The 25,956-nt window shown below is 44.9% G+C and overlaps 1 protein-coding gene across 5 annotated transcripts in view; it reads right to left on the reverse strand.

The window, feature by feature from the left end:
• The window catches only part of ANO10 (anoctamin 10), a 225,618-nt gene that overhangs the window by 108,075 nt on the left and 91,587 nt on the right, over positions 1 to 25,956 (reverse strand). The window contains exon 10 of one of the 5 annotated variants that reach the window (XM_049629099.1): positions 15,741 to 18,453. The exons of the other annotated variants lie outside the window; for them this stretch is intronic. Coding sequence (XP_049485056.1) covers positions 18,256 to 18,453 — 198 coding nt within the window. The 3' untranslated portion in view covers positions 15,741 to 18,255. Of the gene's footprint in view, positions 1 to 15,740; positions 18,454 to 25,956 lie in introns of those variants that run through there. 5 annotated transcript variants of the gene reach the window in all.

Genomic DNA, 25,956 nt, shown 5'->3' on the forward strand with positions numbered 1-25,956 from the left:
CTTCAACCGTTCGTTCCTTCCTGTTGCAATAAGCCTTCAGCCTAAAAATTACTGAAACTCTAAAACTTTTTATGTTTTCACGTTTCAAGCAAAGTAACAAGCAAAAAAAAAATATATTATATATATATATAATATATATGGCAGTTCAGAAGACAGGGGAAAAAACATTTTAGAGCAGTAGGATCCTATTTTTAAATCATAATGGTAAAGATAAAAAGCTTGGTGTTACCCTACACCTTCATTAACACTGGGCAGCTGGAGCGCCCGGGGGCCTCAGTCGGTTGGGCGTCCGACTTCGGCTCAGGTCATGATCACACGGTCCGTGGGTTCAAGCCCGCGTCGGGCTCTGTGCTGACAGCTTGGAGCCTGGAGCCTGCTTGGGATTCTGTCTCCCTCACTCTCTGCCCCTCTCCCACTCCTGTTCTGTTTCTCTCTGTCTCAAAAATAAATAAGCATAAAAAAATTAAAACAACAACAACACTGGGCAGCAGACAGCATCAGAGAACAGATACTTGCTATGTAATAAAACTGATCTAGACCATGGAAAAGGATGGAAAGTTCCCCTGGTTCATTCTAAGAATCTAGGGTATACTGAATACCAAAACCTGATAAAGGAAACTACAGACAATTTCACTTATAAATATAGATGCGAAAATTCTAAATATAGCACCGGCAAGTAGAATCCAGCAGTGAATTAACAGAATAAAACAACATGACCAAGCATGGTTTATTTCAGGACTGCTGAGACGGCTCACCATTAGGAAACTAGCAGCATAATTTATTACATTTGCATTTTTAAAAAGTGAACAAATAAAAACCCTGCCAATAAGGCACAGAGGCTAAAAAAAACTTGATAAAATTCAATAGTCATTCCTAATTAAAACAAGCAAGCAAAGCAAACTACCTAAAATAGAATAAGATCCAAAGCCATTTACTACAAATTTACAGCAAACAACCTATTAAATGGTGCAACAGTAAGGTCATCAGCATTTACATCAAGACTAAAGGACGTCTACTAGTCAACATTGTTTTGGCCCTAGCTAATGCCATGGCAGAAGACACAGAATAAATGGTGTAAGTATTGGCAGAGAAGAGAAAGCATGATTTGCATTACAGCTATGAGTATAAACCCAAGAAACAACTAACAGTTATAACTAATGAGAGAGCTTAGTAGTTCTTGGAGACAAATATTTTTTAAAAGGTTTTTCTTTATACTAGTTAGAAATGGAAATTGATTAGAAAAATACTACTCATGAAAACAATAAAAGCAATGGATTACCAAAGGAAAACAAGAGAGGTACAGGGCTTATATGAAGAAATCCATACATTTTTATTGAAGGGTAGGTAATAGGATGGTGATAAACAGAGACCCTAAATACAGTGTCCTTAGATGAGCAAACTTATCACAAAGTATTAATCTTCCCAAACTTCATATACAGGTTTAATACAATTTCATTCAGAACCCAATGGATTTTGTTAAAACTGAACTAAATAATTTTAAAGTTCACATGGAAAAATAAATGTATGAGAACTGCCAACAAATCTTTAGGGGGAAAAACGGAGGAGGGAAAACTGTAGGGAAAAACTTGCCATACCAAATGCTAAAACTTGTTTTAACGGCTCTAAGACGATATGGATTGGCTCAAAAAGAGACCGCAAGGTCAGTGACATAGAAAATCTTGAAACATATGCTAAAGATTTCAGGTTGCTAGAAGGGACGGCTTATTTAATAAGTGGTATGAATATAAACGGATACTCCTGTGGGAGAGACGAAGTTGGACTCTTGCCTCAAAAACAAAAATCATTTCCAAATGAATTAAATGCTTAATGTAAATATAAATGTAGATAGGACACCAAGCACTCAAAACGAGACTCACTCGTGTCGCTGTTGCAACCAATCCCGGAAGAGGAGAAGGGCCTCTCCTCCGGGCTCCGGTTCCCGCAGCAGGGGGAGGCCCAGGGCTAGGGGAGAGGCCACTTCTCAGGCTCCCTGTGACCCCTGCCACCTGCCACAAGCCCTCTGCCCTCCCAGGGACCCTCGTGAGCCTGTTATTTGGGCAGCGACCCCCTGCGACAAATTCATTGGCAGAACCGTAGAATTCACCCCAAATATAGTATTTCTCATACCGCTTTTATGATATATTCAAAGAAAGAAGGAAACAAGCGATACAAATTGAGCTAAACAGGAAATCCGAGAACCCTAAAGTGACATTCGTGGTACAGACCTTCATGCTGATGCTTAATTTCTAATTTTGCTGCATAATCTCTGTACTTCTCCTGTGGAATGACTCACGTGTTGTCCCTACCAGAGGAAGTTCTCAGCTGTGAGTCAGGTCACTGGCAACCTGGTAGTTACCTTCAAAGACCTGAAGGTACACACAATCGCCCTGCTCACGTCTCTCTTCCTGAGCATCGGGTACCGACTCCCGTTCTGTGCCGCGAGGGGCGTGGGTGCAGCAGGCTAAGGCCCTGCCGGCCGATGGGGCTGCTGTTTGTCCCTCCCACTTGCTGGGAAGCTCCTGGGCAGATCTACGTGTCCCCTCACCAGCAGGCGGGTTGCAGGGCAAGGGTCCTCAGGCTGCGGCGCTTGGCGCGCTGGAGTAACTTCCCGGACCAGAGTAGCTGAAGGGGGTGGGGAACACGGAGGAAGGAGGGGAAAATCACAGCCCAGGCACAATCAGGGGCTGGCCCACAGCCTCCGTCACCAGAGTCCCGGAGCTCCCGGAGAGAAACCACTGGGGACGGGGGAGGGGAAGCACTTGCCCTGGTTTTCTCATTAAACGTTTTCAGAGTTCTGACTTCTATTAAAATTTGGGGCCCAGCTAAAGTCAGCAAGTATTTGTCAAGTGAGTGCACTGCGATGCTGGCACTCTGGGTAAAATGACAGGAACACAGGAGACGCAGACCCTGTCACAACGAGCTTACGGTCCGTTACGGTGCGGAATCCGGGCGTGAAGCAAACACAAAACATTTCCATAGTAACATGTACTCAAGCGTGGCTCGATTATATGCCTCCAAACAAGGAGCCTGGATATAAAGAAACGCTCTAGATGGGGAGGCACCTACCAAGGAGGGCCCGGTGGCGGCGGAGGAGGTAGGATTCCGGGAGGCAGCCAGGAGAGCCACTGACCAGAGGAAGGGGGAACTTGCAAAGCACGGAGGCTGGAGTCGGCAGCAGTGCAAAAAAAATTGGGTGCTGGAGAGGAAGAGATGAGAACAGGAGGCGAACCCCACATCCCGCGACCACCTCCCTTCACCCCAAAACTTCCACAGTGTGTTCTCACCAGCTAGAAGTCCCTTTTGAAGGGGCTCTTAAAACTCCTTTCGGAAGACTTTTAAAATCATCACTCTCCCGCGGCACGTAAGAACACAGAGCACGGTATGGCCGTTGGCCCGCTCCTCATGTCTCCGCCCACATCCAGAGCCCGACCCTTGGGAATCGCTCTCCTCTCGGAGTCGAGGGCGCTCAGGGCTCCGGGCTCTGGGCTCCGGGGCAGAGCCACCTCGTGCGGCCCAGCAGCGTCGGGGTGTGGCAGGGGCTGGAGGGGTGCTCCCCCGCGTACCCGGCAGCCCTTCCGAGCAGCTGGCCTGCACTCGAAGCTTCACTGATGCTCTCTGCCTGAGCTCAGTGGCAGGAGCCAAAGACGGGTTTTGTGCACCACCCGGGGCTCACTTTCCAGTTTTCAAAGGGGGCTCGACAGCCGCTGTGCTGAAAGCCGGAGGGGCTGTGGTTGCCAATCGCGCTACCAGGAGAGGCGTTCAATTTGCCCACGTGCTGGCCGATGGCAGCCACCGTTGCATGCAGTCACTTTCAGAGGCGCGACAGTGAGAAAACATGCCCTTAGGATCGATGGGATGTGGAGCTGCGATATATTCAGCTTTTATCCCAAAGTCTAACTCTACAGATACTGACACTAAAACCACCCTTGAACGTAATCAACCTGAGGCCAGGATTTATCTTTCAGACCTGAAAAGATGCATTAGCTAGGATGTGTGTGTGCACAGGTGTGCACATGCACACATGCAAACACAAACACACCCATTCCAGAAATTATCACAACAAGTATTTTAGTCTTCTCCGCGTATGCGTTCTGGATTGGGGTGGGGTAACCTATGAAGGTTTAGAAAGGCTGGATAAGCTTCCAGTCTATTTGACTTCCTATAGGTCGACGTAGAACGGTGGTCAAAGAAACCAATAAAAGGGGAACCAAAAAATCCCGCAAAAGGTTTGTAGCAGGATTGGGGAGGGTGGTGTGTGAGGAACTGAATTAACCCAAAGTTCTCAGTAACAAAATCAGTCATATCCGGAGTAGAAGGGGTCGAGTTTTATAAATTCCAAAATGTTTTAAATGGGTGAACAAAGTCTTACTACTATAAAAGCCATTCCTAGCAAATGGGTTCAATAAACTGGCTCTGGCAGAAATACTGGAAGCATTCCGAGTCCTGGGCCTTGGCCCAGCCTCGTCAAGTTCCTAACCTCAGCTCTGTGTGGGTCTGTGACAGTAATTCTGTTCCCTCTGGGGGGATAAGGAGCCCTGGGGTAAAGCAGGGAATGTAAACGACTTTGGCTATGTCCTATCAGAAGGTCACAGCCACATATTCTAAACATCACTGAGTTATCTTGTGTTTTTTCTTCTTCTAACGTGCTTGACGTGCTTAACAGAGTCAAACCTACTTTAACGAGCTAGATATATTTGATCTGCGTTGCTCTTTGCTCAGAAGAGTCAGCTTGTTAGAGTCCAAGGATGCTTTGCCAAGCTCTTTGGCATGCTCGGGTCAGACAAAGTCTGCAAGTAAAGTTTAACTTAATTAACTAATTCTGTGTGGAGGTTGATCGTTTAACGAACCCTAATGCGCTTATGTATAAGTTTATTGAATGTTAATCAGAATATTAATGAAGGTGACTGTGATTCAAAATTTACTAGATTTACAAATAAAACACAAGCTTTATAAATTGAGCATAAGAAACATTGTCTTTTACATCCACAATTTCAATAACTTGAGTACTAAAACACAAGTAATTTTGAGTAATCCTTTCTATGCACAAGGCCCGCCGCAGATAAGAAACACTAACAGAACTCCATTAACATCAAGACAGAAAACGTGGAAAATCTGAGGGGTGAAGGGATCAGCAAAATCACTGGGACAGAGCGCTCCAGGGGGAGGCAAAGGGAGGAAAGGTGGAAAGAGGCCACCACCCGCTACCCGGGCGCACCTGAGCCTCAGAGTCCCGGGCTAATGAGGATGGCTATGTTACTCACCAGGGCCCAGGGCCCAGCCCACAGCTACATATCGCTGACATTCCACTGAATAGGACTAAATCTGCCAGGGTGTTGGCAGGAAGAGGGTGGAAGATGGCAGGGACTGTTATGGGGAAGGGGAAGGGGAAAGCCTGGGACCCTGGAGCCATAGCAAGGTCCTTGCCCAAATCACTTCGCCCACACCATGTTCTGTGATACTGAGCACAAGATCACCAGTGTAGACAGTGTCTGGACCCGGCCATTTCCCATTTCCAACTTAAGAGTAAGCTGATGGAGATCACTGAAACTATGCATCCATAAATCATTGGTAGAAGGTATCCTTTTCCACAGCCAATAAAATCAAGCTATTAAACACTATAGTTTTTAGAAATCAGAACAATGTGGGCTCCCTCTAGTGGTTTAAACACCTTTAAATACCCTCAGATACTTAGAGGAAGCTTCTACTTTGATCATTTACGTCTACTTTTCGTATTGTCCAATCCTTTTCCTCTGGGGAAATCCACATCTTACAAATAGTCCACCACAAATTTCATCCCAGTGGATGAGGAGAGGGGTAGGCCCCGAGATCAAATGTGCCGGCTCCCAAGTCACAAAGCAAGTTTCTCTGCCCCTTCAAGGTCAATGTAAGCAAGATGGGGACAGACAGAGCTAGGCCACGTGACCAGGGGGCGGGTAAGGACTGCACATTAGGCCCAGGGAAATGAGCTACGACCACAACATTTAAAAAGTTCGTTTTCTCAGGTGGCTACAAAATCATCTCTGACAAAATTAAAAAGGACTAGTTCTTAACAGCCTTTAGGCCAATCCCGGCTGCTGCAGCTGCCCCCACGGTTAAGATCTGTCTGAATTTTTCAATGCTGTCATGTAAGCGAAGGTCTCATCACTGCCCAGCAACGCATCCTATTAAAAGCTGCACTCTATTGAGGCCAGTTCACAGCTGAGAAAGAAGGAGTTTTGTACCGTGTAGCAGGCCCAACGATGGCTGCCATTCGCACTGAATTTCTGAGTCTTGTTACGATAATGTGCAACGAAGTGCTGGCGATCTGCAGGGCAGAAAAATCAATACAAACGGACGCAAAAGCCAAAGGCAGAGGAACCAAAGAAAAAAGCACGAGCTCCCTCCACTCAGAAGTGTAAACAACAATTATGAAACGGATGGGAATATAACTGCTACCTCCGTGATTACCCCTGTGGCTGTGTTGGTATATATTTTCCACCACTGCTGAGGGAGGTATTTGAAACTCAGGCTGGTTCAGCTGATTTAGAGGAGAAAGTCTTTTCAGAAAATTGTTCTTGAATCCGCTTCTAAACAATTTACCAACTTGTCCGAAGTCTCTTTCAAAGATGGTGGTAAAAATCTGAATGAAATTCTTCTGAATTCTCAAAGTACAACAGCAGTTTCTCTGATCTGCTCTAGGAAAACTAACAGCAAAACAAAAGCAGCTTTCTGACACAGTGTGAGATACAAGTCCGCAACCGGGAACTGGGTTTCTTACTACAGCTTAAGTTGTATACACGGAATGCCATTTATAGTTGGAAATAGTTATAGTTAAATCCAATGTGCCTGGTAATTTCTATAAAATGTTGAACGTTGGATCCCTGGTAAGAATAAAATTCTCTCTCACATTGTTTTTTTCCATGGGAAAATCAGATTCGAATGAAAACGGCTTTAATTGTAAGGACAGTTTTCCTGCTTGGCCCAGGGACTGCCCTACAGGCTGGATTCCCTTGACGTCATTTCACTAGAGAACTGACTGAAGGGCAGGTGGTTTACATAAGATGTCATCATCTCCAGGGCTTTACCCGGGTTCCAGGGAAGCCCCAAATCATACATCAAAACCCTTTGATTGAGGTTTGCTTCAAAACCTCAGAGTGGCTTTCTTACTCATCAGAAGAGAGGCATCACATTTTCTTCCCATCTTCTTTTCATGTCATCATTTCAGATCACAGAACCAAAACACTGCCATTCTGTGACAGATACTCCAGAGGAGTATGTGATGTATGCACACACAAGTCAAGAAGCCAAAACTGTCAGCCAGTGGAATTTGTTTCAGTCTGGTCCTTATGCTTCAGTTTTCACATCTTTTACTTACGTTTAAGAAAATAATATGGTGCCTCAGGGCACTTTCTTACTCCCCCCACAGGACTGGGATCTTATGAGTATGCATAAGAGGGACGAAAGATACCTGTGGAACAAATGAATTTTACATTTCAATTTGTAGCAGAGACAGAGGCACCTTGTTTTGTAGAAGAGCTGAAAAAGGTGAAGAATTTAAGATTTAAATCACTAAAGAAAAAAAGAAAAACATTCTATCCAAAAATGTTTATGATGAATAAATTTAAGATACGGTGTTCCTGTAAGACTACAATGTAAAGTAAGCATACCTGGGGCGCCTGGGTGGCTCAGTCAAGCTTCCGACTTTGGCTCAGGTCACAATCTCATGGTTTGGGAGTTCGAGCTCTGCACTCGGCTTGCTGCTGTCCGCTCAGAGCCCGCTTTGGACCTCTGTGCCCCTCTCTCTGTCCCTCCCCAGTCACTCACACATTCTCTTTCTCTCAAAAATGAATGAACATTTAAAAAATTAAAAAAAAAATTTTAAATGAGCGTAATTTATTATCCTTTGCGTATGCTTCCTGACGGTCAACGTTTTAAAAAAGACATAATGCTCTTACAGTGTTATCCAGACCTTGTTTGCCACGACTCATCTACAATGGCCCCACCCTACAAATGACAGCTCTCTTCTCTACGGTGCTCAGGCCACACGTGGGGGTCATCCTCGATGCCTTGCTTCTGTCAGATCCCACCTGCAACCTGTCATCAAGTCCTCCTGATTTTGCCTCGAAAATACATCCGGTCAACTACCTCTGCTACCCGCACACTCAGTACCCTGGCCGAGGACCCTGTCACTGCCGTCCCAGATCACTGCCACGGCCTCTGAACTGGTCTTTCTGCCTTTGCCCTTATCCCTTCCGGTCTGTGTCACCACAGCAGCAAGAGTGGCCCCACCAACACATACTTCTGACCGCCCATCTCTGCTCAGAACCTCCAGCAGCTCCCGCATCACCCAGGGTTATATCAAAGTCTTGCCCGTGACCTGAAAAGCCCCACGTCATCTGCCTTCCCGTTTCCTCTGTTACGTTTCTGGACTATCTCTTCTTTGCCTTGCTCACTCCAATGTAGTGACATGAGCCCCTGGGCTCTTTTTGTAATTTTTTAAAAAATTTTAAGTAGGCTCCATGCCACGTGGGGCCTGAACTTACAACCCTGAGATTGAGAGTCGCATGCTCCTATTAGGTATTTGCCCAAAGGATACAAAAATACAGATTCAAAGATCCAAACACACGCACCCCAATGTTTATAGCAGCATTATGAGTACTAGCCAAAGTACGGAGAGAGCCTAATGTCCACTGACTGATGAATGGACAAAGAAGATGTGGTGTCTATATATATGCAATGGACTACTACTCAGCCCCTGAAAAGAATGAAATCCTACCATTTGCAATGACGTCAATGGAGCCAGAATGTATATATAATGTTAAGTGAAAGAAGTCAGTCAGAGAAAGACAAATACAATTTCACTCATGTGGAACTGAAGAAACAAAACGGATGAAAATACGAGAAGGAGAAAAAAAAAGAGGAGGGAAACAAACCATAAGATACTCTTAACCACAGAGAACAAACTATGGGTTGACAGAGGGAGCTGGAGGGGGATGGGCTGGGTGGGGGCTGGGTATTAAGGAGGGCACTTGATGCGATGAGCACCGGGCGTTCGTATGAAGTGATGAACCACCGAATTCTACTCCCGAAGCCCATGGTGCCCTGCGTGTTTACTAACTAGAATTTACGTTAAGAAACAAGAGTCACGTGCTCTACAGACTGAGCCGGCTGCCCCTTTTCTTCAACACACCAGGCCCAGGCCCACAGCAGGGCTTCTCTCTCGGCCTTGGCTCAGTTTCACTCTCCCTGGGAAGCCTTCTCCCCACCCTATGAGGACAAGGCCCATCTCCCTTCCTTACCTTAGTTTTCTCCTTAGCACTTACCACTAACACATCCTGAATATTTACTTATCTTACTCACTGTCTTTCCCCCTAAAATATATACTCCATGAAGGCAGAGTTTTTCTTTCTTTTTGCTGACTGCTGTATCATCATTGCAAGAAATGTGTCTGGCACCGAGCAGGTGCTCATAAATCCTTACTGAATCAACTGAATGAGTCACGATTCCTATTTATGGGAAGATTCCGGAACACAGCTAGTGTCATAAGGAGAAAAAGTACTTCAGGGCTTTATTTTGCTACGGACTTGACACTGTTACCCTTTTACCCTGAGTTGCCAGACGCATTTCTCTGTATCCCTAGCGTCCAGGAAACTCACCAGTGCCTTCTTCTCTAACCAGAGTCCAGACAAGACAGAAGAAAAAAAAAAAAAAAGGCGAGAATTGTTCTGCCATGTGCTTTGAGAAAGGCAGGGCGGGTGCTCTAGGCTCTCCCTGCCCTGCCTCACAGGAGGGAAGAACACATATCCAGGGAGGCCCAGGAGCCACCGCCTCACTCTCAGGCCTCGCTCTCCCTGGGAAGCCTTCTCACCACCCTATCCAGGACGCACGTGCAACTGGGGCACGCTTGCCCACGGCTGCTTCCTCAGCCGGCACTGCATGCGGACCGGCCATGTGTGTGAGGCACCCCCGCCCTCCCACGACCCCTGCTGCTGCTGGTCCCTCAAAGGCTGGCACGCCACGAGCCGGTGCCGCCCGGAGGTCCTCGCAGCTGAAGCCAAGCCCTTCACGAAGGAGCAGAGAAGAGGCAACATCCCAGACATCTGGCGGTGGCACAGTGCAGCACGGTCACTGGTGGCCGAGCGACCAGGCCACTCAGTGGAGCAGAGGCCGGTCTCCAGATGCCCGTGGACGGTGGGGGGATCTCCATCAGCAGAGACAATGAATGCTAAACTCAGAGATGTCCTTTATAGGCTCTAGGGAGCCACTGTGTCACTATTAACTGTGGTAAAAATGAAGTGCCACCAGCACGTGGACGTGGTTTTATTTATTTTTTTATTTTTTATTTTTTTTTTAAATTTTTTTTTTCAACGTTTTTAATTTATTTTTGGGACAGAGAGAGACAGAGCATGAACGGGGGAGGGGCAGAGAGAGAGGGAAACACAGAATCGGAAACAGGCTCCAGGCTCCAGGCTCTGAGCCATCAGCCCAGAGCCTGACGCGGGGCTCGAACTCACGGACCGCGAGATCGTGACCTGGCTGAAGTCGGATGCTTAACCGACTGCGCCACCCAGGCGCCCCAGGACGTGGTTTTAAAAAGAAGGGGAAGAGTCTACAGTCAGCATGTGAATAAATAAATCAGCCCAACAAATGCTTACAAATAACGTGGTCAAACCAAGAGGAAATGTTCTAGATGTCTGTGAAGGGTAGGAGAAAAATGCAAAGGTACTTATTTAAGAACACTTGAAATAAATTATACTTTGAATAATTGCAGTATTTTTCACAACGAGAAAAAGTTTACGATGCTAAAGAGACGGCAGGGGTGCCTGGGTGGCTCAGTCGGTTAAGCGTCCGACCTCGGCTCAGGTCACAATCTCGCGGTCCGTGAGTTCGAGCCCCGTGTCGGGCTCCGGGCTGATGGCTCAGAGCCTGGAGCCTGCTTCCAATTCTGTGTCTCCCTCTCTCTCTGCCCCTCCCCCGTTCATGCTCTGTCTCTCTCTGTCTCAAAAATAAATAAACGTTAAAAAAAAAAATTTTAAGAGACGGCAAAAGTGGGGGAAAGAAGTTAGTGAATAAAAAAGGAATAAAATTAATTTGAAAAGAAAACTGTTCTCATTCTACGGAAGGTACTTCTCCCTATTTTTTAAAAAAGACCAAGCTTTACAAGGTCACGAAGAGGTCCTCATCCAAGTTAACAACCTCTGTTCTGCAAAAGCTCCATGCAGCTACAGACTGGGAGAAAATATTTGCAAACCACACATCCAACACGGGACTACTAACTAGACTGCACGAAAAACTGTAAAAACTCCCCGTCTAAAGAAAATCTAGTTAGAAAACGGGCAAAAGACATCAACGGACATTTCACCGCAGAGGAAACACAGATGACAAATAAGCCCGAAAAGATGGCGACCATCATTAGCCCGAAGCAAAATGTAAATTAAAATCACTATGAGATATCCGTGCCAACCCATCAGAACGGCTAAAATAAAGATTAGTGATGCCACCGTCCGGGCAAGGATATGGAGAAGCTGCATCAGTCATTCACTGCCGGTGGGAATGTAAGATGGTCCAGGCACCTGAAAAGTTTGGCCACTGCTCAGCAAACTAAACATGCAAATAGGGCCCAGCGATGTTAAGTGCCTCTTGGACACTTATCCAGAGAAATGAAAACTGAAGCTCACACGAAACCTGTGCAGAAACGTTCCCAGTGGCCTTATTTGTTCTTCAATGTTCTTCAATGGCTGAAGGGTTAAACAAACCATACTCCTACTCAACAATAAAAAGGAACAAGCTATCGATACACACAATAATTTGGATGAATCTTCAGCAAACTGGGCTGAGTGAAAAAAGCCAATCTTAAAAGGGTATGTAACTGCATGACTTATTCATGTAACATTTTTTTTTTTTTTTTAAGACAAACTCTTGGAAATGGGGAATGGCTGGTGATTGCCATGGGTAGGAGATACAGGGGGTGAGTGAGGGTGGGGGGTGCAGAGGTAAGTGGGGCTATAAAAGGACTAGAGGGATCTTTGCAGCGTTGAGCTGTTCTGTATCCTATGATGGTGAATACACAAGCCTACACGTGACACAATTATACAGCACCAAATACCCACATACAAATGAGCACAGTAAAACTGGGGAAATCTGACCAAGATCAGAGGACTGGATCAATGTCAATGTCCTGATTTGTGACATGGCCTATAGTTCTACAAAATGTTACCACTGGAGGAAAAGGGGAAAAGGCACACAGGACCTCTGTGTATTATTTCTTACAACTACATGCGAACCTACAATGGTCTCGTAAAAATGTCAGTGAAGAACATCATAAGGTCATTACCTCACCGCGGTCTCATTAAGCACCTTCTCCCAAGTCCTTTGGACCTAACTGAATATGCCACTGTGCAAGCAAGCAAGACTGTAGGGTTGATTCACTTGACGGTTAATTGAACCCACCAGATTTATATAAAAACTCCCCAACAATCCTACCAAGTCAGCCACAATTTACATTCTGCACGTTGTTCATATCTCCAGCTCAACTGGAAAAAACATGATCTTTTTAAATAGTAATGTGTTAAATATGACACAATCACATTTAGTTTTGGTAGAATCACGCTGTTCTCAAGGTGACAAAAATTAACTACCTAATGGTAATCCCATTTCATGGTTTAATTAAAATTGTTATAAACAGCAATAGTATAGCTTGACTAATTTGACCAATTAGTGAATTTTTATAAGCAATGTTCGCAATTTCACCACCACTCGAATGATGCCATTTTTAAAGACTATAGCTTTAAGTGATACAAAGACACTTAATGCAAAAAAAAAAAAAAAAAATGATGCACAAATAAGTATTACATTTCTAATAGAATTTATTTATACATTATGGTTACTGGGCTTTTTTGCTGCTGCTCTAGTAACGCAAATTAGATTTTTTTAGAAAATTACCAAATACAGTTCATACATCAATTTACTGATTTGACAGTATCTGCAAAATCTCAGAAAAATGTTTTAACAAGGTCCTAGCTCTAGACTGACGTTTCCAATTCTATTTAGCCTGAGAGTGGAGTCTGCATGAGCTCTTCCATATTAAATTAACGTCTAACATCCAATCTCCATCTCTGCCTCAAAACGATCTTTCATAAAATAAACCTTAGCATCTTTCCTCACATGTCAATCGTAATTGTGAACACACACGGTCAGGCAGAAGACGTCTGCCTGGCTTGGGTTCATGGCTGCTCGTGTCATTGCCCTTCATTTCTGGGCTGCCCCCGTGGCCTCCCACTTTCAGTTTTAGGATGTGTGTCCCGAATGGGCCCTGACACCGGAGAGGATCAGGGCGGCCTATGTCCGTAGTCCCACAAGAACGGGGCCCGTGGGTTTCCGCAGCGGGAGAAAAGGTCTGGTACTCAGACACCACTCCCCGAGTAGGGGGGCTCTGCACTGTGAGCTCAAATCTGTGCCTGCAGGCATCAGGGCACTGCCCCTCCCGGGTGCTTTCCTGGATGGTACAGGCACGTGACAGTGAGGTCCACAGCACGAGGCCTAAGCTGTACGGCAGCACACAGTCTTGCCACGTAAACTCAGAGGCCACAGGCTCCGACGGTGCCTTCCCTAAAGGACGGCTGGAGTGGGAGCGTGAGGAGGGCTGGGGCCCCCGACGGGAAATGCACTACAGCAACACAAAGACGGACGGAAATGAAGAGGGACCCACCAGTGCTCCAGCCAAGCTGGACCTCAAACTGAACAAATATTTCCCTCCTCATTCTTGAAGCCTCCCTCCGCACCTTCACCTGTTTTTCTGTAGGACCCTTTGTGCCGGGAACTCTGTACCCACACTGACATCTCGCTGGCCTCAACGTATGCTCATTAGCGAGGCTTGGATGGCCACCATCAGTGCCAGGCGCGAGACCACCTTCAGGACGTGGCAGCACGTGGCCCGTGCCTACGGAGACTGCCCAGGTCCCGTATTCGCCTGTAAAACCCCTCCGGCCCTTCACGCCGGGAGGGCTTGCCATATCGGAGCCCTTGGCCTGCTGCAGCCTCCCGCACCGGCAAAGTAGTGAACATCTTCCTTCTTTGTATCTGCCTTCCCGTTACACATGTCCAGAGCACAGAGGTCGGTTTCTGACAGCAATGGGAAGACCCCCACCCGTGCCCTCTCATTGCTTTGTACTTTCCAGCACGGAATGCGCCTCTGGGCACACGAGAAAAGCAGAGGCGGGGGAAGATCGACATCTCAGGAGCCGGCCAAGAGAGAAGCAGGTCTGCCACTTCTCATTGAATCAACACCAGCCACCGCTCCAAGCACTTTAAAAACACCTGCTTGCTTCTTTTCATGACAATGATATGAAGGTAGGTACTGTCATCACACGTTATCTTACAGGTGAGGAACAGAGGTACAAAGAGGTTCGGGAATTCGGCCAGAGTCAGTCATCGTGACGGGACCACAATGCCAACAGGACAAGTGGTGAGTAGAAGTCAGATTCTGGACATACTTTAAAGTGAACAAGACGTTTGGATTTAGGGCTGCAGTGAGATGAGTCAAGGAGGGACTCCCTGGATTTTGGCCTTGGCGATTAGAAAGACAGAAGTGCCCTTTGTGGAAATGGAAAGGATTTTATTTTCATTCCTACATAATTAACTGTATTAAAAAATATTATGTTCCTACTGATTAAAAACACCCCGAGGGGCAACTTCCACGTCCGCCAAGACGAAATAACCCTCCCACCCAACATAACAACAGCCAAAATTTTATGAAACAATAGTCTTCAAGACACGGGACATTGAGCAATGAAGGACTATGATCCCTGAGACACAGGAAACAAGGTGGGCATCCGGTCACTCTAGCTTGCTGCCTACAGAAAGTCTCCAGGACTCAGCAAGGGGAGAGATGGTAAGGTTGTGCCCAGCAGGCTCCCTGAGCTGCAGCAAGAGTCCAGGGAAAACACGACACCAAATGTGTGCCAGATGAGGAGGTCTGCAGATGGTGTCCCTGAGCCGCATGTCTGAGGAAGCGACCTGAAGTCTGGGAAGGGGGCATCTGAATGGATTGGAGGGAACAGTGTGCCTGGTGCTCACACAGGACTGAGAAAATGTCTGCTCCCACCAGCCAGACTGGAAAACCTAACTCATGGGTCATCAGATAGAGTATTCAGAGGGTCCTGATTGAATACTGGGACATAATTATGAAGGAAGAGATAAACAGAAGTATAAATATACTATCGTATGGTTCTCATACTGTACATGAAGTGATATAGTATCTCTTGAGGACAGGCTGTAATAAAATAAAGATGTATAATATGAACCTTAAAGCAATCACGGCCATAAACAGAATTGTAGCTATTAATTCCCAAAAGGAGAAAAAATATAGACTCACACACATACGCACAAACCTGTAAGAATTCATTAGAAGGCAGAAAAGGGAACAGACAGCAAGACGGTAGACGTAAATCTAACCATATCAATAACCAAGTTAAATATAAATGCTATAACATCCTAATTAAAAGGCAGAGATTGTCAGACTAGTTACAACAGTAACGAACCAGTTACAACAATAACTCCTAACCATATGCTGCTTAAAAGAAGCATAGTTAAAATATATAGGCACAAATAGGAGAAGGATGTTAAAAAAAAAATATATATATATATATATATATATACATACATATATATATGTATGTATATATACGTATATTATATGTATATATATATATAATATACGTATATATAATATACGTATATTATATATATATATGGTGCCACACAGGTCAAAGAAGAGAGACTATGTGGGAAACACTATTATGATACCAGAACACATTATGGAAGCACATTAATTAATCATTAATCCTAAACGGGGAGACCAGGGAAAGGTGACGTCTAAACTGGTCCTTGGAGGACAAGGGGTCCTCTGACAGCAGCAACTGGATGGGAGAAAATTCGAAGACTAAGGAAACTCCAGGCAGACACCAAAGCAGGAAGACACAGACACTGAGGTGTCCGTGAAAGGAGGGGTGGTGGGAGGGGGAGGGGAGAAAAGACAGCTACGAGACAGATCACAGAGGATCTTAAGTCCCTTGCTAAGGATGCTGGTCTTTATGTTATGAAAAGGGGAACAACCAAAGGTTTTTCCGATCACAAATGAGATGGTCAGAACCGTGCGTCACAAACAACAGACGGCAGAGGAAGAAACTGGAGTCAAGGAGAGCAGTCAGGCACTCGCTGAAATACTCCAATGAGGCATGACAACAGTGGCCCTGAAGGTGGATGGCACCTCCGAAAGGAAGTTGAAGGAGGAGGCATTCTAGAGGCAGGATCAGCAGGTGGGAGACAAAAGGAAGCTCTAAAGGAAAAGAGGAAAGCAAAAATGGCCCGTGGTTTCAAAGGGAGCTGCCAGGGAGACAGTGAAACCATTTGCTGCAACAGGAATTCAGAGAAAGAAGGCAGCACGAGAGTGGAGTCCCGGGAGGCCACTGTGCTCTCTTCTGAGTGCCGCCACGGTGGTGCCCGCTGAACGTCCACGGGGCGGTGTCCTCAGGCAGCCAGAAGGCCAGAGCCGGCAGACGGAGGCGCGGATGTATGAGTCCACTGCACGGACCAGACAGCCCCTCTACTGCACGGTAATCACATCAAGCTTAAGCCCAGGCCTCTTTAGGAATTAATGACTCAATACGTCTTTTCCCGATTTTAATCTGATCTCTTCCAAAGGGTCCCCATTTCACACAAACAACTTTATAGGAAATCGAGATACGTAAACTTCGAAAATATTCAAACACTTTTAATCTAGAGCAAACTGTTTCCTGTTTTGGTATTAGGAACATTTACTTGTAAATGAGTTAATTAGCCCCATTTATGTCTACAGCAGAGCTTCTCAAACCATCTGTGGTGAAGGACCAAAGTTTTAAATTCCTTGTCCATTATGGACCTACGTATGGCCCTACTGGGGTTTGAACCGTATTGTGTGTTGCCCAAATTCCTATGTTGGAGCCCTAACCCCCACTGTGACTATAACTTCAAGACAGGGCTGACAAAGGCATAAGTAGGATTAAATGAGGCCATAAGGGTGGTGCCCTGATGTAACGAGTCTAGTCTCCTTATAGGAGGAGACCCCAAAGAGGTCTCTCTCTCTCTCTCTCTCCCTTCCTTTGAACGCACACACAAAGAAGAGGTCACGTGAGCACATCGCAAGATGGCAGCCACCTAAAAGCCAAGGGATGGGGCCTCAGAATGGAATCTACCCTGCTGACACCCTGGATCTTGAGCTTCCAGCCTCCAGAATTGTGAGATCTAATTTCTGTTGTTTAAACAGCTACCCGGTCCGTGGTATTTTGTTACACAGTCAGGGCAGACGCATACACACCGCATGTAGCGAAATGAGCTTGCCCAACACACAGCTCACCATGCAAGCTGCATTCTACTCTGCTTGGCCTCTATCTCGTTCAACAACATGAGACCGCTGACCACATGCTTAAACGTCACAGCAATGTCAAACTTCCTGAGACATTCCTAAAGGCTTCTACCCTGCCTCTGTACTAATTTCACCGTTGACCAGTATCAAACACTTTGTGGACTTCACAGCAGTCTGCAGACCAAGCTTCAACCAGTACTGGTTTATAGTCTTTCTGTGAAAGTTTTTCAAAAATGCAACGTTTCGCTTAGGCATAGAACTGAAAATAAAGGCATAAGTACTCAACACATTTGAAAGCAGATGTATGATGTGGGCTGAGGGGAAGCTCAAGATTCCATCATATACCTAGGCAAGATCCCTCAAAACACTGCAGAATACAGGTTCTTCAAAATAAATGGCACTGTGCCTGTTTACGGTGCCTCTTGTCTTCTGCTTCTCTTTTGCTTTTCCATCAGTCTCTATAATCATATCCAGAGAGCACGTTATAATTAGATGACAAGCTCAAAGCTGGAGTGTGACGACCTCTTCAACTGGCAATACATACACCAAATTCACAAAACAGATGCCCTCGAGGGACTCCAACTTAGTTAGATGGATAAACAAATTAACTCCCATGATCCTGCCACTGAGGTGAGGACCCTCCGTTCCCAACGAGATGTCCAACTTCCTGGCCATCCCAGAGGATCTTCGATGCGCAGAATCCGATGCACACATTTGGTTTTCACTCAGCCACCACTGGGTTGTTTTTTTTCCTACAAAAAGTGCTCATTCATCCTCGGAAGCTTCATGTAGCTTCTCCAGCACAAAGGAGAACAATGATTATCTTTTCAGCACTCATGGAAACAGGACAGAAATCAGTGGGGATCATCATGGTTTTAAGCCGGTATCATATGCCTTGGCCAACAGATGAGTTTGCAAGACCACAGAATATATTTTTTTGCAAACAGCATTGCTGTGAAAAACTTTGCTGGCTGAACTTTCCTCTTTTTCCTATGTCCAAGGAAAAGGTAATTCAGTGTTAGTCTTCTCACTTCTTCAACGTTCTTGTAACTGTAGGACTCCATGAGGAAAAGCTAATGAAGAACAGAATTTCAGAACTGTGAAGACCCAGAATAACCAATGGCAACCTCCTTGTAGCAGAGATGGCCAGCTATTCACCTAAATACATTTCTTCTTTCTTTTGGACACAGGGCAGGAAAACACTTCCCAGGTTCCCAGTGGCCACGTGGTCTCCCAATGGCTGTGGCTGATCTCCACAGACCTCAGAATGTAAACAGAAATGAACAAAAAACTGCTAGAACTGATACAAGAATTCAGCAAAGCCACAGGATATAAAATCAATCGACAGAAAATGGTTGTATTTCTACACACCAATAATGATGCAACAGAAAGAGACATCAAGGAATCACTCTCATTTACAATTACACCAAGAACCGTAAAATATCTAGGAATAAAGTTAGCCAAAGAGGTAAAAGATCTGTATACCGAACACGACAGAAAACTTACTACAGACACTGAAAAAGACACAAAGAAATGGAAAAACATTCCATACTCATGGATTGGAAGAAGAAATATTGTTAAAATGTCGATACTACCCAAAGCAATCAACACATTCAATGCAATCCCAATCAAAATAGTACCGACATTCTTCTCAGAGCTAGAACAAACAATCCTAAATTTGTATGGAACTACAAAAGACCCCCAATAGCCAAAGTAATGTTAAAAAAGAAAACCAAAGCGGGAGGCATCACAATCCCAGACTTTAGCCTCTACTACAAAGCTGTAATCAAGACAGCATGGTATTGGCAAAAAACAGGCACAGAGACCAATGGAATAGAATAGAGAACCCAGAATTGAACCCACAAACGTATGCCTAACTAATCTTTGACAAAGCAGGAAAGAGCATCCAATGAAAAAAAGACAGTCTATTTAACATATGGTGCTGGGAGAACTGGACAGCAACACACAGAAGAATGAAACTAGACCACTTTCTTACACCATGCACAAAAATAAACTCAAAATGGATGAAAGATCTAAGTGTAAGACAGGAAACCATCAAAATCCTAAAGGAGAAAACAGGCAACATCTCTGACCTTGGCCGCAGCAACTTCTTACTCGACACATCTCCGAAGGCAAGGGAAATAAAAGCAAAAATAAACTATTGAGACCTCAAGATAAAAAGCTTCTGCACTTTAAAGGAAACAATCAACAAAACTAAAAGGCAACCAAAAGAATGGGAGAAGATATTTGCAAATGACATACCAGATAAATGGTTGGTATCCAAAATCTGTAAGAACTTACCAAACTCAACACCTGAAAAACAAATAATCCAGTGAAGAAATAGGCAGAAGACATGAATAGACAATTTTCCAAAGAAGACATCCAGATGGCCAGTAGACACATGAAAAGCTGCTCTACATCACTCATCATCAGGGAAATACACATCAAAACCACAATGAGATACCACCTCACGCCAGAGTGGCTAAAATTAATAACTCAGGAAACAACAGATGTTGGTGAGGATGTTGAGAAAGGGGAACCCTCTTGCACTGTTGGTGGGAATGCAAACTAGTGCAGCTGCTCTGGAAAACAATGTGGAGGTTCCTCAAAAAATTAAAAATAGAATTACCCTGGAGAACCTGGGTGGCTCAGTTGGTTAAGCCTCCAAGTCCGGCTCAGGTCATGATCTCATGGCTCGTGAGTTCGAGCCCTGCATCTGTACGAACAGTTCAGAGCCTGAAGCCTGCTTCAGATTGTGTCTCCGTCTCTCTCTTCCCCTCCCCTGCTAGCACCCTGTCTCTCACTCCTTCAAAAATAAATGAACATTAAAAAAAAAATTACCCTAAGAACCAGCAATAGCACTACTGGGAAAGGCTACTACTCCAAAGGATACAGGAGTGCTGATGCATAGGGACACTTGTACCCCCAGTGATTACAGCAGTACTTTCAAAAATAGCCAAATTATGGAAAGAGCCCAAATGTCCATCAACTGATGAATGGAGAAAGAAGATGTGGTTTATACATGCAATGGAATACTACTTGGCGATGAAAAAGAATGAAACCTTGTCATTTGCAATGATGGAACTGGAGGGTATTATGCTAAGTGAAATAAGTCAGAGAAAGACAGAGATCATATGTTTTCACTCATATGTGGAATCTGAGAAACTTAACATAAGACCATGGGGGAAGGGAAGGGAAAAACATAGTTACAAACAGAGAGGGAGGCAAACCATAAGAGACTGTTAACTACAGAGAAGAAACAGGTTGATGTGGGGGAAGGCGGGGGTGGGTGAGGAAAATGTGTGATGGGCATTGAGGAGGGCACTTGTTGGGACGAGCACTGGGTGTTGTATGTAAGCAATGAATCACAGCAATCTACTCCTGAAGCCAAGAGCACACTGTATACACTGCATGTTAGCCAATTTGACAATAAATTAAAAAAAATAAAATAAAAATAGAATTATGCTTCAAAGAAAAGACAAGAAAAGACAAGACAAGACCTTCCAGGTCCGGTCCATAAAACCCTCCCTCTTGCCAACCTGCATGTCCCTCCCTCACACCCACCCCCAACCCAGGTCTTACATTTAGGTCACAGATCCATCGTGAGTTGAATTTTGTATATGGTAGGGGGAGTCAACCTGCATTCTTTTGCATGTGGATATTCTGTTGTTCCGGCACTATTTGTTGAAAAGACTACTCATTCTTCCCCCCACTGAATTGTCTTGGCACTCTTGCAAAAAAAAAAAAAAAAAAAAAAAAATCAACTGACCATAAATGTGTTTATTTCTGGACTCTTAATTCTGATCCACTGATCTATATAGCCATTCTTATACAAGAACCACATAGTCTTGATTGCTGTAGCTTTGTAGTAAGTTTTGAAATTGGGAATTATGAGTCCTCATACATTACTCTTCTTTTTCAAGACTGTTTTGGCTATTCTGGGTCCTTAGCATTTCCATAGGAAATTTAGGATCAATTTCTACAAATAAATTAGCTGGGATTTTAATAGGGATTACATAGGATCCATAGATCAATTTTGGGGGAGTATTGCCATCTTAATGGTACTGGCTTCATTTTATTCTTTTTTGATACTATTATAAATGGAACTGTGTTAATCCCACTTGGGGACTGCTCATTGCTACTGTTTACAAATATAATTCCTTTGCGTATATTTTTCTGTCTTCTACTGAACTCATTTATTAGTTCTAATAGTTTTTTAGTGGATCCTTTTGGATGTTCTACGAACTAGGTTGTGTCATCTGCAAACAGAGATTGTGTGTTTCACTTCTTCCTTTCCAATCTAGACATCTTTTATCTCATTTTCTTGCCTAACTACTTGGCTAGAATTTCCAGGAAAACGTTGACTAAAAATGGCAAGTATCAAGAGTGGGTATCCTTGTCTTGTCCCTGATCTTAGCAGGAAAGCTTTCGGTCTCTCACCAGTAAGCGAGATGTTTGCTAGAGGTTTTGTGTATATGCCCTTCATCAGGTTGAAGAAAAAGGATGGTTTTTGAAACCCTGCTGACTGGCAAGCCTTTACTAGTATTTACACGGAAGCCTTATGTTTAAGGGCTGGGCATGGTGATAAAATGACACGCGGTAAAGAAGCGCTGTTCGCTCGCTTCCAGGAAAAATGCCAATTATGGAACGGAGCTTCGTTTAACCGACCCAGATGCTCTTGGTGCAGTGAGACAGTCGAGAAGCCCCACATGCATGAGAGGTGCTCGCCGTCACTAGCCATCAGGGAAGCAAAACGCAAGCTACGATGAGATACCACCTCACGCCCACTAGGATGGCTATAATTAAAACAACAACAACAGCAAACCCAGCAAAGAAGGGTTGGCGAGGATACGGAGAAATGGGAATCCTCGTGCGCTGCTGGTGGGATGTAAAATCGTGCAGCTGTACGGAAAACAGTTGGGTGGTTTCTCAGAAAGTGTAATGTGGACTTACCATATGACTCAGCAATTCCACTCCTAGACATACACTCAGAAGAACCGAAAGCGGGGACTCAAACATATCCGTATGCCAATGTTCGCTGTAGCATTAATTATATTAAAATAGCCAAAAGGCGGAAACAGCCCAAACGTCCACCAACATACAAACGGAGAAACAAAATGTGGTCTATCCATACACTGCGGTATGATTCAGACATGAAAAGGAATGAATTTCTGATACATGCTACAACATGGAGGGACCGTGAAAATTCTACAGTAAGTGAAAGAGGCCAGACACAGAAGGACAAATAATTCTATGAATATCTGGAACAGACAACTGCATGGAGACTGAAACGAGACGTCAGGGGGTTGGGTGAGAGGGGTCTGGGGAGTTAATCCTTCACGGTGGTGGCTGTGCAACGCGGTAAATGTAATCACTCACCACATTGTACACTTAAAATGGTTTAAATGGCAAATTCTCTTGTTTATATTTCACGACGATACAAATGTTTTAATAAAAGGCCCACAGCTATTACTACACCCACATTTCTACCATCTTCACTCTCATAGTAATGTTTCGCTGCTCTTTTCTTGGGAAAGTTTGTGACCTGAATTATGCTACTGACACACATAGCATAAGCTCCTCTCGGTAAGTATCGTGACTGCTCGCTTATGTGCAAGCTAAGAGCCTTCCACAATTCTTACACGTGTCTTATGTCACTGCAGTCATATAGATACTTACACTCTTCCCTCTGCCCTTAAAGGCACTGATGCTTGAATCTACGTGAGCCAAGCAGGGTTCTTCTTTGCAAGCTACACACACCAATTCTGTTTTGCTTGGACAAAGAAGGGGTTTGTTAAAAGGAAACCAGGCAGCTTGCTTGCGTACCCTCTGAAAGGTCTAAAGAACCAGGCGTGGCAGTCACCCAGCCAGGAGCAATGTCCAAAATCAAGCACGGAGTTGATCCAGTGAGGGTGCCGGGGCCACAGCTGCAAGACAGAGAGACGTAACAGCGCTGACGAGAGCCTCTGCAACAGCATCCCTCACCGGAGAGGACGCTGCACGGTACTTCCTTTCGGGGACCACTCGCTTCCAGCTCAAAGTTTGGAGTGGCAAGGTTATAACTGTCTGAAAATAAATCACGTGCCTGTATTTGTGGCCCAGAAGCCAGGGAGGCTGGGAAGGGAGCGCCTGGCATTGCCGGCTTCTGGGGAGTTGTGGGGTGGACTGTGCCTTACCAGGTCAGAGGTTCTGTGGACACAAAAGGGAGATTCGATGCTCAAAGATACAAAGGATGACTCATGTTCACTGCACCCTGTCTTTAGACAAACCGATTTGCAAATGAGCAATTTAAGCTAAATATGCCTGGCAAGGGTTCTCAGCAGAGAAAGCAGAGCCACCTAAAATGCCAAGCAAGCAAGAGCTCGGTCCTTTGGAGAAGCCTCAAGGAGCAAGGTATTATTAAAATGTGGGGAGGAGAGCAGTGGAGACGAGCTGCACGATTTCACAAACAGACTGCAAAGCTAAATCTGGATTTCAATCCTGAAAATGGTGGAGAGCCTGAAGGCTTTTAAGGAGAGAATAAAGTCAGATTTGTGTGTAGAACAATCATTTTAGCAGCGGAATGGATTGAGGTCCCCGAGCCTGGATGCCAGCTAAGAAGACGCTATCGTTCCAGAGAGAAATAGTGACGGCCTGTTCTGAGCTCACACACAGGATCTGAGTCAGGAAGAACCGAATTTGGACAAAGTGATGGCCTAGACTGGCTGCTGGCTGCTTGAGCGTGGCAGTGAGGGTCCTAAGTCTTGGCTAAGACTAGGCTGACAGTGAGAGAGGAAACGGGTTCTGGGTGGCTGACTTTGGATCGCTGGGTGCCATCAGGTGGACGCATCAGGTGGACAGGAACCTGTCCGTTCCACAACTTCCTCTGAACACGGGACAGCGGAAACCGTGGAACAGACAAGTCACGCAGGGGGTGTACGAGGGACAGGAGAGGAGGGAGGGGATGATTCCTGAGACAGAGCAGCCCATCTAGAAGGTCAAGAAGGAAGAGCCAAAGAGAGAGGAGGAAAGCCAGGAGACAAACCTCTCATGGCCGCCCAAGAATGAATTTCTAGGATGAAAGGAGCTGCTCATCTCAAACAAGCGTTGTGTGTGGATCGTGTATTCATCCTCCCACACCCTGACCCTGCACAAGGAGGAAGTAACGTAAGGGAGTAGAATTATTAAGCAGGGAAAGACTCTCTGTCTCTCTTCGCTTTTCTTCCTGAGTTCCTCAAATAGACCCGAGTGGTGGAGGAGGAGGAGGCTGAGACAAGTAGGACCAGCACAGGCCCAGCTTCCAAACCTGCTCCTCTCCAGGGCGAATTCTCCTTCCGTTTTCATTACCGAAATGTGAGCAATTTATGAGGAATCTAACGAGGACTGGTCACTTCAACCCTCAGGTTTTCTGGAAATCCCTCCCTCCAAATCCAAGGATCTGCCGCCACTGTAACGTGCCAGCATCATCTCTCTGCTTTGGATTTGTTTGTTTTGCAACACAGCAATCACTTCTCTTTTCAAATGACAACATTCAATATACTCCAGCATAATCACATAATATACTTAGAAAGTATTAAGTAAAAAAGTCATTGAAATCAGCACATTGAGGGAAATAAAACCAAGCAAATGATGAAAATGAGGAAGCCTAAAAAAGACTGCCAACTTATCTCCTCAGTCAGGGGTATGACTAACATATGGACTGCAGAATTATCTTTCTCATTTTAGACTCACTTTCAGAATTAGCAACATACTAATTGTCCTGTTCTGTCACCACATCTTTAAATATATTCATATTTTATTAATCTCTCTCATTAGCCGCCATTTTGAGAATTTCCTCACTGGACTTAGAGATGTAATATTTATGATCACTTTTCCGATGCTGGAAACCGTGCGTCTGTGGAGTACCGCAGCTCGCCTCCAGCCCTGAGGAAGTCTCGGCATGCACATCAACACAGCAATGCTAAAGCAGTCATCAACAAGTCAGAGAAAAAAACCGTTTAAAAAGCACCACAGTTGGGGAAAAATTTCAACAGACTGACACCACTGAAAAAAACATCGTGTGTAATACGACCTATACGAAATTTAAGAAGAGTTAAAACTAAGCGGCCACAGAAGTCGGGAGAGTGGTTACTTCTGGTTCGCACTGACTGGAAGGGCCAGGAGGGGCTTCTGGAACAATGTTCTCTGTCTCATGAATATGCTTACTTCCTGAAACTTCACTGAGCTTCATACGCACGACCAGTATCTATACGTACGTTACACTTTTAATACAAATTCCCCAAAGTATGTTTTATGAAAAAGTAGCCTATAAATATTACAGAATATAGCATCTATATCCTTATTTCAGCCCTGCTTTAAGAAGTTACAGGAGAGGTCCCTTAAAATTCTCTTAGGGTCTAAAATAATTTCTGGCTTAACAGACTCCAACGATGGTGGAAAATGGCGTTTACGGTAGATGTACAGGGACATACACGCATGTTTACGTATGGCACCTAAAACAGGCGCAACGCACACACTGCGCTACTCTTCGGTGGTGTGGAGCGACCAAAGGATTCGAATCACAGGTTTATGCGTCATGAGTTTTGGGGAAGGGTTTC

This window comes from Panthera uncia, chromosome C2 (genome assembly GCF_023721935.1).
Source record: "Panthera uncia isolate 11264 chromosome C2, Puncia_PCG_1.0, whole genome shotgun sequence".
NCBI classification, from domain to species: domain Eukaryota; kingdom Metazoa; phylum Chordata; class Mammalia; order Carnivora; family Felidae; genus Panthera; species Panthera uncia.